The 12,421-nt window shown below is 40.4% G+C and overlaps 1 protein-coding gene across 4 annotated transcripts in view; it reads right to left on the bottom strand.

Moving 5' to 3' along the window:
- The window catches only part of Hipk2 (homeodomain interacting protein kinase 2), a 178,599-nt gene that overhangs the window by 21,951 nt on the left and 144,227 nt on the right, over window positions 1–12,421 (bottom strand). For 2 of the 4 annotated variants that reach the window (XM_034519023.2, XM_034519021.2), the window contains exons 10-11: window positions 5,197–5,339; window positions 2,343–2,522 (exon numbers count right to left, since the gene is read on the bottom strand). In XM_034519023.2, the coding sequence (XP_034374914.1) occupies window positions 2,343–2,522; window positions 5,197–5,339 (323 nt within the window). The remainder of the gene's footprint in view (window positions 1–2,342; window positions 2,523–5,196; window positions 5,340–12,421) is intronic. The other 2 variants (XM_034519022.2, XM_034519024.2) reach the window with 1 other exon arrangement.

The following is a 12,421-nucleotide window of genomic DNA, read 5'->3' as shown; positions in this document are numbered from 1 at the left end:
AAACAATAATGAAAGCAGGAAGAAGGAAGGAGATGGTTTGCACTGTGACTCTATGGATTTGCCTTGCACATAGTGTGTCCACATGAAGCAGCTGGGCGGTGAGAAGACAGGGAGTGAACTGCTGGAGTGGTAGCAGGCCTAAGGGTCCTGACTACACCTATTCAGCAGGGTGGCCACAGATTGCTAAGCTCGGTTCTGTGTGATGAGCACCCAAGGCACCAGGCTGAACCTGATGGAGCATGGAAACCACAGCAGTGGCTTCTGCTGTTTCTCCATGACATTGGTATGCTGTCATAGGGCTGCCACACAAAAGCATTATGGGAAGCTGCCAATGATATAAGCATAATTTCTTTGTTTTATCAGAAATACAGTAACAAGGAAGTATGAAGAAGGATGCCAACTTGAGGGGAGTTAGCCCTTGAATTAATTTTTGAATAAGAATGAAAGAAGGCAGATCTAACTTCTAGCATTTGGAAGAAGAAGAAAAAAATCACTAGTGTGATGGATAAACTTGACATATCTGAGAAGAGGAACCTAAAAAAAAAAAAAAAACCCTGCCCATCAGACTAGCCTGTGGGTGTGTCTGTGGGGGAATTTTCTTGATTGATTGCTAACTGACTTAAGAGGCTGTGGATGGTACAGCGTAATGACCCTGCACTGTAAAAGAAAGGTAATTAGTTAAGCATGAGCTGGGGAGCAAGCCAGTAAGCAGCGTTCATCCATGGTCTCTACTTCAGTTTCTGCCTTGGATTTCCTGGATAACGGGCCATGACCTATAAGATAAAATAAACTCTTTCCTTCCCAAGTTGTTTTTGGCCAGAGTCTTTTTTTTTTAAATCACAGAAACAGAAAAGCACATTAGAACAACTAGGAATTTTATGTACCAGATTTCCCTTGTTCAATCTCTCCCAAATAAATATGTGCATCTAAATCACACGTTGTGGGAGCAATGAGCAATTCTGTACTTGCATGATCTAAATCTATTTGACCACCTATAGGTTGTGGGTTTTGCTCTTGTTGTTTAGAGTGAAGTCTAGAAACATCTATTTTAAAAAGCCAGGTTTATTGAACCATATAGTTGATACTATATACCCTAAAATTTTGTTTGATGAGTTACTAACTAATATATAGTTACAAACTCCACAAAGTCTTTGATGAGTTACTACTATATAGTTACAAACTCCACCCATACCACAGGTACGGACCTCTTTCACCACATCCCTGATACATGTTCCCAGGAATTCCCTTCTTCATGGCCAGACCCTGGTACTGCTAATTTATCTCTCATCTCTGTGTTTGCCTTTGTCAGGGGGACACATAACACGAAGCCTTGTGTCAATCTTGATGGCTTAAGAGTTCAGGAACATGGGAAAGATTAGCAGCCTACTTTTAGTATTTGGGAATTGCCAAAGGTATATTTAAGCAATTAGCCGAATGTGTTCATGTGAGAGCAATTCTGTAGTTTCATGATCTAGATCTATCTCAATAGCTATAGAGCTTATTTTTAAGTTAATGTTAATGTTTCTAACCTGAAATTTCAAAATAAGTATATTTTCTAGTGATTTTTTAAAAGATATCTTGATAATTTGTAATCAAATGAAAACTTCAGAGGCCTGCTATTTCTAGAAAAGATGACAGAGTCTGTGGCCAAATTAAGGCAGAACTTTGAACCTTTTTATAGGCTCAATTGTGCACTTTTTAATAAAATCTAGTTTTAGGTAAGAACCTTGCTAATTCATTTTAGCTAGAGGACACTCTCCCATCTCTTGATATCTAGAATACTAGACCTAATGTCTGATTAGATTCCTCTACCTCCACTGTCCCTTAGGTGATGGCTAATCACCTTCAGAGAATCCTGTTAGGATTGTTTAGCTACAATCTTCCAGTTTCTGTTGTCTCCTATTTGTTATTTTCCCTACATGGCCTAGACACGACTCCCTGGGTACAAATTCTCAATGCTAATGCTATGTGCAGAGCTGAGCCCACATACAGCCCTGTGGTCTCAAATAAAATCTTCCTTACTGTGCTTTCCTACTTTTTCTTTGACAAAAATGACTGAAGCACTCAACACACTGGGTGCACCAAGACTCTAGGCCTCTACCTTAGAGTGCCAGAGGGACAGGAACTAGGAAGAGTCAAGAGGCAGGGTTGCATTTGCACAGAGCCCAGAGAGAGTGCTTTTAGCAAATCCAGAGTGTTCCATGTGCTGTAAGGTGTTCCCAGCTCTTGTAGGGAGAGCTGATCCCTGCACCACTCCAGGGCAGAGCACTGCCAAGCCCTACTTCCAAGTGATGTTTAGCATTTCAGTCTTCTGGAGTTTCTTGCTGGCTCTCATCACCTACCTCACAGATGACTGGTGTTGCTTACTCTTCCTGGAAGAGGTGGTACTAGTTGGTTGTTGCCTCATCACATGGGCTACACCCACATTTAAGGGCTGGGCAGCTGGAAGGGTCACATGACCAGTCAAGAGTGCAGGTTGCTGCATGATGGGATTGTAATGGCTTCCATGAGCATGTGTGTTCCTGAAAGAGAAAAGGGAACATAAGGCCCCTTAGTGGTTTTATAGAACTGAACTCTTTAATAAGATGAAGCTCCCTCTGCAGAACTGTAGAATGGAAGGCCTGTGTTAAAGTAGGAGGACTGTTGATTAGTTAGAACCAAGACTTTCAAGGGGAAAGAATGTCAAGTGTGTAGAGTCAGTTTTTAAGCTCTGGAGGTGTGGGATAAAACCTGTAAAATCCCTGAACAGATGATTATGCTGAACAATAACACATACCTTTTGTTTTAGAGTTTGCACATTTTGTTTTAGAATTTACAAAGCAACCTCAATGGGTTCTCTTATTCTGCATTGTGAGGTAGGCAGGATGTCTTAGATATGCCATTTTATTAATGAGGAAATTGTAGTTAATGTGAAAAACAAACTTTGGCGACTGGGAGCCATATGTTTCTGGCGTTAGGAATCATTAACATTCTTTTGAATTCCCTCAGTAGCTAACACAATGCTCAGGCATGTAGCAGCTGATCAGTTAATTACACGCTTGCTGAATGAACAATTAGATTAACTGAAGGGTGACTAGACTTGTATAGAGTTTGTATTAAATCAAAATTAATAATAGTCATACATATGCTCATAGAAATATGGCGGCAGCTTGCATCCTGGAAATGGGTTACATTTTAAAGTCTTACTATTTAGGTTGGATGGCTCTTTAAAAAGCCTTGTTTTCCAACAGAAATGTTTAAAGTGGTGATTAATTCAAAGATTTGTCTGTAAAAGCCCATTTAACATGTAATAAAATTAAAAGCTAAAGAAGTATTTATTTGAACTTTAAAAAAAAAACATCAAATTCCATCTTTGTAACTTGAAAGGATAAATAGGAGAAAAAAACCAAACACTTCATAGTGGTTTTGATGGTCTCTGAGACATGTGTATGGAATCTGGAAAGGGACATGGTGCTGACTTTCTGCAGTTTATTTCCCCAAAAATGGGCCCTTTTCCTTGGAAACCAGGGTGGCACTGATGCTCCTCTTTTGTTTTCTAGTCACGGTTACAGATGCTCTTTGACCCAGAATGAGATGCAGAGACTGGGAGAACATGGAGATGGAAGAGAGAAAGAAGAAGCCAGAGCAAAGAAGATGCATGAATAGGGGAGCAGATACTGCTGAGATGAAGTGAGCTCTAACTGCCAAAGACGAAGGAAAAGATGCTGCAGCAAGGTCTCTCAGGGGCACGGGGAGGGTGGGAACCCACATAGGCCACACAGGGGCTGGAGGGCCCGGCATCGGGTCACATAGCTTTCCACTTGGCTGCTACTCCTAATGAGCTCGAGGAAGACAGGCAATCCTGGAGTGTGAGCTGCCATGATTGCGTGAAGGGAGGATGCCAAGCTTATTCTGTTATGTCCAGGCATGGCTACATGGCATGTTACAGACAGGCCAAGTGCTTTCTGCTCCATTTTAATTGATAGCCCTCTATCCCCTACCCCACAATCCTGAGAGATAAACATCATGGCCCCACTTTATTGAAAAACAAACTGAAGCCATAAAAGTTAAATAACCTGCCTCAGGTCTTGCACAGCCAGACTGGAAACCAGTTTTGCCTGGTTTGAAACTGCTTCCACTGAAACGCAGAGCACAGCCGTGGGGACAATCATGGATCCTCCTCCAGTTACTAGACAGAAAGTAGTTTTACATAGAGAAGGAGAAAGCTGCACTAGACACCAGATTCAGCGAACTATTTAGCCACTTGCCTACCTTGTCCTCAGAGTGAGTTATTTGGTTATTTAGATGGAGTTTCACTATATAACTCAGACTGGTCTGAAACTTTGATCCCTCTACCTCAGTCAATGTGTTGAGATTTCAGATATATACTGCCACACTGAACCCAAGAACTCTATATTCTGAAAAAGAACTAGGAGGCTCTCAGGGTGGTAAGCAGACTATCAGAGGGTAGCAGGAAGTACTTTCTGCAGAAGGAGGTACATCCCACAGGGGCCACAGCGCTGGGGACAGCTGGAGGGTTGTCATATGGCTCTCTACTGGTCAAAGAGGGCACTCCTTGGGATGTGCACTTGACAGTGTTGGGATGAGGGCCAGTGGAAGATGACAAGTGCTATGAAAACAGCAGAGCAGGTGTCCATGAGGAAGCTGGTGAGGTGCATGGGCAGTTTGGAGACAGATGCAGGGTGCTTGCAGGTGGTGGCTGGAGTCCCTGGGGTCTGTGGAGGGCGAACTTCATTCACGAGACAGGCTGTTAACTGAAAAGGCCCACTAAATAAACATGCTGAAACTCAGCCTTCCAAATACATCTGATTTGTTAAGCTTTCCCCGGGGAGCTCAGACAGACAGGCACCTATGTCTCAAAACTTCATGAAAACACTTTCTAGAATTGCTTAGGGCTTTAGGGACTCTCTTCTGTATTCCTTCACTGGTGACAAATGTTTGCTTTCTGAAAGGAACTTAATTCTGAAAAAAACCTAGCTGGGTTTCTGAATTACACTGGTGTTTAAAAGATGTAACTGAGTTTTGGATAGAAAATGACAGCTAATTGTTAATTAATCAAACTGAATTTTGGGTGTCTTGGCATACTGTTTAAGCCATCTCCCTTTACACAGTGGTCATAGCTCACATGGTATTCTCTGTCAGAAACACAACTCTCATCCCAGAACACTGCTTGGCCCAGAAGGATTTACTGTTTACCTCCAGTCAGCCAGTTGCTGAGTGCCTGCCATGGTCTCAGGAATCACTGTTGCGTGCTGTACAGATGTATGGGTGGCCACACCAGTCAGCTGCTGCCATGCTGGAGGAAGCAGGATCTGTTGGGCCCCACCTGGCCAGGCCTGCTGTAAGACAGAGGGTATCCACAACCATCACAGTTTGTTCATCACCTAACTGGTTTGCCTGAGTCCAGAATTTAATCCGTGTGGGGGCTCTGCTGGATCTTATGATGGGTGTGAAAGTGTGGACTAGTGGTTGGCGTCAGAAGCCCCAAGGGAGGCGACAAATGGGTAGGTATAAGGCTACAGAGCAGCTGGAAGGAACTAGGTCACCTTGAAGATGGTTTCTTTATACATTTGTTCTATTGTGCTTCAAGTTCTCCAAACATCCATTGACTTGTCCTTATAAACTATGTGCAAAAGACTGAGCTAACCGAGCTGTGTCAGAGGAGGACGGCGCTCCGCCCTTGGAAAGCCTTCTATCAAGTGTCCTAGATTTGATAATTGACTTGCTTATTGTTGTTGTTTTTTCCAAGACAGGGTTTCTCTGTGTAGCCCTGGCTGTCCTGGAACTCACTCTGTAGACCAGGCTGTCCTTGAACTCAGAGATTCAGTACTTCTGTTTATTTATCAGTTACCATGTAGAGTTTTATCTTTTGGATTTGATTCTCACTTTTTACAACTCAGACTTATCTAGTGCTGGCCTACATTCGAGACAAGGGGTAAAAGTCATGAACTTATCTGTGACTTTCAGCTTAAATGACAAATAACTTCAGTCCTTAAGGCAGAAACAAGAGACTGGGAGGAATTCATTGCTTCCACCTTACAAGATGAAGAAATTTATGCTTTCTTCCTTTAATAGACTGACTGGTGGCAGGCATATGTGCAGAGTGCTTTAAATCTTGTACCCCCATCTCTTCTCTGCTTGTTTTGTCATTAAATGATTCTCATTGAACACAGCTGACCTACAGTGGCCATATAAAGGTCCACCACGAAATGCTTCTTGGATGAGTCAAGGGTCAAGGGGTTTGAGTTCCTAGTTATACTTTTCTCTGTCCATGAAGCCAGACATAACTAACATCTACCTAACATTTTCTAACTCAGGGCTCCAATGATTGGGCATGTGTTTAATATGTGTGTTTTGACTCCTGTATAAATAAATAATTCTATAAAGGATTACATTTAAAGTCAAAACTTACCAAGCACAATGCTTATAAAAATGCATATTTCAGATCTGCCCCATTTTCCAGTTCATCATTCTCAGGGTATTAGTGTGGCCTGTGACATCTCATACACATTTTGATATTGCTTGTTTACTTACTGATCTATTGTGATATAGGCAGAAAGCCCAGAGACCACTGATCATACTATAAATACTTAATGTCAGCTGACAAAATCAAAGTATTAAGTCTATAAGTTTATTAATAATAGCAAATTGTATTTCAAGTTTACTGAGTTCACTGAAGGGAAATATAATCTAACTAGTTAAACCACTGTAAATTGAAAATCTTAAATGAGCCAGGTATGATGAATGGTGCACACCTTTAGTCCCAGCACTCAGGAGGCAGAAACAGGTGGTCTTCTGTGAGTTCAAGGCCGGCTTGGTCTACATAGCAAGCTCTGGTTAGCCAGGGTTCATGGTGAGAGCCTGTTCATAGCAATTTCAGTTAAGATTGCTACTTTGTAGTGATCTGGGACTCATTTCCAATTCTATAAAAAGCATATGTCTTGGCTAAAGTCATTAAAAAAAATTATGTTGATACTAGGATAAGGTCATCTTTTTTTTTTTTTCCCCCTCTCTTATTTTCCTGAATGTTAGCAGTTTACCTCAAGGTCATAAGAGAAAAACCTTAAAAAAAAAACAAAACCCAAAAACCCTCTTTTACTTTGAAACTGATGCTTACAAATACAATCAGCTCATTCAGATGATATTACATTAAGCATCTATAATTTATTACTACTAACAGGAATGAAACTAATATTTCTTTTACAAATATTACTACTGTGTATGTCTGTTTGATGTGTGAATGCATAAAAACATGCAGAGATTCTGGAGACAACTTTCGAGAGTCAGTTCTTGGTTCTCTCCTCCTATTTTGCAGTTCATGAACTGAATTCAGGCCATCAGGATTTGGTGTCAAACACTTTTAACTGCTGAGCTATACTGTTGCCCCCTCCTCCCTTTTTGAGATAGAATTTTGCTATGTGTGCCAGACTGCATTTGAACTGACTAGCCTTAGTCTACCCAGTGCTGGGACCATGGGTATGCACCACTATGCTGGCTGGAGCATGCTGTATATCAAGCAGTGTTAGGTCATGAATGGACTTTTGGACTTAATATTGGTCCCAGTAGGTAAGGACTACTATTTCTTGCCATTTCTTAGGTGAATAAACTGAGACAGAGAGATTAAATGACTTGTCTAGAAAGTATGGCAAATTATTGTTTTCTTTGAACCTAACTAACATGGCAGTAAAGAAATAAAATATATCAATTCATAAAAACAAGAAGAATGGAGAACAAACAATAACAGTTAAAGTTTTTTTTAGAGGCGTAGCAACATATGGACAATTACCAAGAAAGTTAGCAGACTGAATTACTCCAAGGTAAATCTGCATATGAAACCAGGCCAGATCCCCGGTAAGCAGGTGTCTACTGTCCCCAGATCCAGAGGTTAGCTGGTTCTTTAGAAAGGAGCTACAGGCACGACATTTGAGGAAAATGCTGGGCTTGCCTCTAGTCACAATCAGTAGCCCATCCCCTTGTCGGCTTTCTCAGGGTACTGAGCACTTTAGTGCTTCAGTCTTAACTATGTACAAGCAGTTAAAGGCAGCCTTTAGTAACTTTTAGAGCATCTTTCATCCAATGTGGAAGAGATCAAGGAAAAATTAAATGAAACTCACACAAAACAAAAGCAACATAGGAATCAGACAAAAGTTTCCAAAGATATACTATGGTCTATAATTAAGATTCAGAGAGTTAAAAAAATATGCATTTTACTTCATAGAGACATGTATATATCGAGCAAGATAAGGAGCCCCAGAAATGGAGAAGTCAAAAAAGACAGTTAAAAAAAGTGAAATAAACTTCTCAGGAAGTTGTGTAGACAAAATACACACACACACACACACACACACACACACACACGGAAAAGATAAGAAACATTACAAGATTAATTGAGAAGTATTACCATTCAGGCTGGGGAGATGGCTCAGTGGGTAAGGTGTCTACCAAAGTGTGTGAGGACCAGAGTTTGCATAGCTAACCCCAGGTAAAGGCCAGGCAAGCACCGGCCCCGTCTGCACTGCCAGCATTTGGGAGATGAAGATAGGATCTTTGTAGCAAATATCTAGTTAGACTACAATAACCAGAGAGGTCTAGATTCCCAAGAAAGACAGATGTCGCCTCAATATAACAGAATCCTGAACCACCAGGCCAGGGGTGACAGCATCCACGATGGACTAGGCCCTTCCCTAATCAAACATTAAGAAAATGTCTGCTAGGAGGTTGTGGTGCATGCCTCTAATTCCAGCACTTGGGAGGCAGAGACAGTTGGATCTCTGTAAGTTTGAGGCCAGCCTGGTCTACAGAGTGAGTTCCAGAACAGTCAGGGCTACACAGAGAAACCCTGTCAAAAAAAAAAAAAAAAAAAAGAAAGAAAGAAAGAAAGAAAGAAAGAATTTCTCAATTAAGGCTCCCTTCTCTCAGATGACTCTAGTTTGAGTCAAGTTGACATAAAACTAGCCAGTATGTATGTATGTGTACCCATATTCACCCACCACAAACATATATGCATCAACATACTCATATATCATATACACACAAAAACTGAAGTAGCAATATAAGTTAATAAATATTTTTTGAAAAGAGAAAACAGAAGATACTGTTAAAGGACCAATGACAACGACAATGGCACTCAGAAAGGGCAAACGAATTCAGAACAATGTATGGAAAACAAGAAACATGAAATCATAAATCTTGAGACTGCTTGTGAACAAGGAGAATGGTATAGTAGGTTTCATAAAGACTAGTTGAATCACAAATTATTTGGTAGAAAAGGGAGAATGAAAGAGTGAGGGAGAGACTGTAGGGATGGGCTGGAGAAGGAAGGCTTTACCACAAACAGGAAGTCAATTTATAACACAACAAACGGGAGAAGCAACTGAGAGGCATTTTAGGCTGTTTCTTACATGTATTTATGTAAGAATGAATGGTCAAGTTAGAGGTTGTTTTAGGATAGTAGAAATTAAAGGTGGGATAGAGAGAGGACTATATTTTTTAGTAAGCGTGTGGTGTCATATAAGCTAAAAAAATTATGTACCTTTGAAAAAGAATGAAATTTCATTGTCAAAACAACGTCTCCAAAGGCAGCCAGCACAAGGTGCAGCTGGTGTGTGCATTGAACAATCTAATTGTCATGCTCTCAGCCAACACCCAGTCATACGTCATGACGAACACAAACATGATGGCCCTATTTGGGATCTGGTGTGGGTGTAAACTACAGGAAGGAGACATGAACAAACATCTTATGTGTTAGCAGCTTCTGTGCCAAGTGAGATAGAAGTAGACAAAGACAAAGGCTGCAGAGACTGGCGGCTGAGAATGCCATAGTGGAGGTTTAGAGTGAGACTGAGGGCTTGGAAAGTTTAAGGAGGTCCCTGTCCTCAGAGAAACACAAGGACCCTGGCCATATGACTCTCTGGCCAAGGATGCAAAACCTCTTCTTGGAAAGTGGAATCTAGAAGGGACCTGGCATTTCTTCTGAGTTTGACTTTATCTTGATGGTGAGAGGGAGTTTTGGATCCTGCTCCTTGAAAATAAAATGAGTTAACTATAATATTATCTGACTCAAGAACTGTACCTCCCATCTCCCTACTTTGGTGTGCTAACTGGGACTTGGGATTTGGAAACGTGTAGGTCTCAGACCTTTCTGAAGTATCAAGGGTTTCCTTTATAAGGGTTTCTGTAAAGATAGTTTGTGTGTCACTAACTGTGCCCTTCTGCCATATGCATGTTCTTAGGGTGTGCCAGAGGCTTGTTTCTGTTGTTCTTGTTGTGTAGGGGACACAACCTGCTGCTAGGAGAAAGGGGGAAGAGACTGAAAGTAACCTGTGGAATGCATTTAAAGGGCCCACCTCTAAACCTTCACGCAGTCTTCAAAATGTTTTAAATGTTCAGAAGAAGAAAACAATAGCAAATTCAGGGATAACATTTAAAGCATATAATAGTATTCAGAAATCTCATGTCTGATAGCCTAGAAATCTACTCACAGAAAAATGAAGGCCTAAATTTCAGTAATTATTATCCTAAAAATAACCACTACTTAATTTTATAAGTTACTGTATCTTTGTCCTTTACAAGGAGTACATAAAGACAGGCAATAATTCCATTTTAACAGGCTAGCACTCTGGGACAGATTAAATGACAGAAGAAAAAAAAATGGTATATGTATAGCCAGTGCAATACAGATAGGATATGTTCATTTTTTAAAAATAAGAAATGTGTCTTAGCAGTTGAAGGCACACAGGTCTACTGTGTCCATTTTTGTGGGTGTGTTCTTTGTTCTGCTCCACTCTGTGTAGTTACCTATGGATTCAACAAATCCCCTAGTGGAGGAGACTCAACTTTCTTGTAAGGTTCCTTTTTATAAACACTATACCAATTAAAATCCTATACACATATTTTTTTTTTTTTTGGTTGTTCACTTTTCCAATTACAGATTTAAGTTAAATCAACTTGAAGGTTTCCAACGCTAGAAACTCTTTTCAGGTAAGTAGGAGGTAGGACTCTACTCCTACTGATTAAAGTCCTGATTAAAGGACTGAGACAAATCTGGAAATGTGCAGCCTGTTGGTTCCATTGAACAATGAGGACTGTCTCTGTTAGCTAGCAAGCCGTGCTTTGCAGTTCTAACAAAGCTACTCCTGGCTTACTTGGATCCTGTGTATAAATACAAAAAAGGGGTGGGGTGGGTACCCTGTAATAACCTTTGAAAGCACACAGGGAAATCTACAGATTCTGGGCTCACTGAGAGGCTGGTCTGGACCTCTGACACTCAGATAAAGAGTGAGCAAATGTCTTGACCCTGGACTGACCTGTATGCAGTTCTCTTCTTTGATTTATAGTAGCCTTTTTCGAACTCCTGACCACAGAACAATGCAGCAGCAGCAGCAGCAGCAGCAACAACAACAACAGAAATTAAAAAGACAAGCCTGTTTCAAAGACAGGTTCTCTGCTGACACCCTCTCAACAAGGCACACACAACTTCGTGTGTCACCAGTTGTTGGTGCTGTTGTCACCTGAGCAGAGTCGATGTAGCTATAAGAATAAAAAGACACATGTCTAGAATCTCACCATCTTAGACAACTTCCATATCATCCCTCTACTGTCAGGTGTCAAGGAGGACTTGACTTGTAAGTGTCAACTTTTTTTTTAGGGATTTATTTATTTATTTTATTTATATAAGTATAAGTGCACTATAGCTGTCTTCAGACACATCAGAAGAGTGCATCAGATTCCATTACAGATGGTTGTTAGCTACCATGCGGTTACTGGGAATTGAACTCAGGACCTCTAGAAAAGTAGTTGGTGCTCTTAACCATTGAGCCATTTCTCCAGCCTGTAAGTGTCAACTTTTAAGTAAGGTAGTTTCCCAAAAGATTGTACCAAAGTGTTCTCAAATCAGATAAGGATTCCCTAAGAAAGGGAAATCATGTCATTTCTCACTTATGAACATAGATGAAAAAGCTACTAATCCTAGTAGTAGCAAACTGAGCTCAAAAAGCATGTCATCATATCAAGCACAACATGATCAAATACAGTTTCTCTTAAATAGAAGGATAATTTAACATTACAAAATCTATTAACATAACTTGCTACATTAATAGATTAGGGAATGAAGTCACATGGTTATTCAAATAGATGAGAAAATATATTTGATATAGAATATTTATTTAAAAATTAAAACATGACAAACTGTCTCGATTAAGTACTTAGAGGAAATAAAATGCGCAATGGGAAATAGCTTCAACAACCTCCTTCAGAAAGCAAACTAGACAGAAGTAAAAGGTCCCTAATTTTATCTGTTATTAAACACCATTTTGGACTACCCTACTCAGCCCAGGATATATAAGCAACAGAAAAAGTACAAGGATCGAAGATTAAGAAACAAAACTATTACTTGCAACTACAAAGACTTATCTACACGAAA

Source organism: Arvicanthis niloticus, chromosome 15 (genome assembly GCF_011762505.2).
Source record: "Arvicanthis niloticus isolate mArvNil1 chromosome 15, mArvNil1.pat.X, whole genome shotgun sequence".
NCBI lineage: Eukaryota > Metazoa > Chordata > Mammalia > Rodentia > Muridae > Arvicanthis > Arvicanthis niloticus.
The sequence above is the reverse complement of the archived record's forward strand: the minus strand, read 5'-3'. Positions and strand labels throughout refer to the sequence as shown.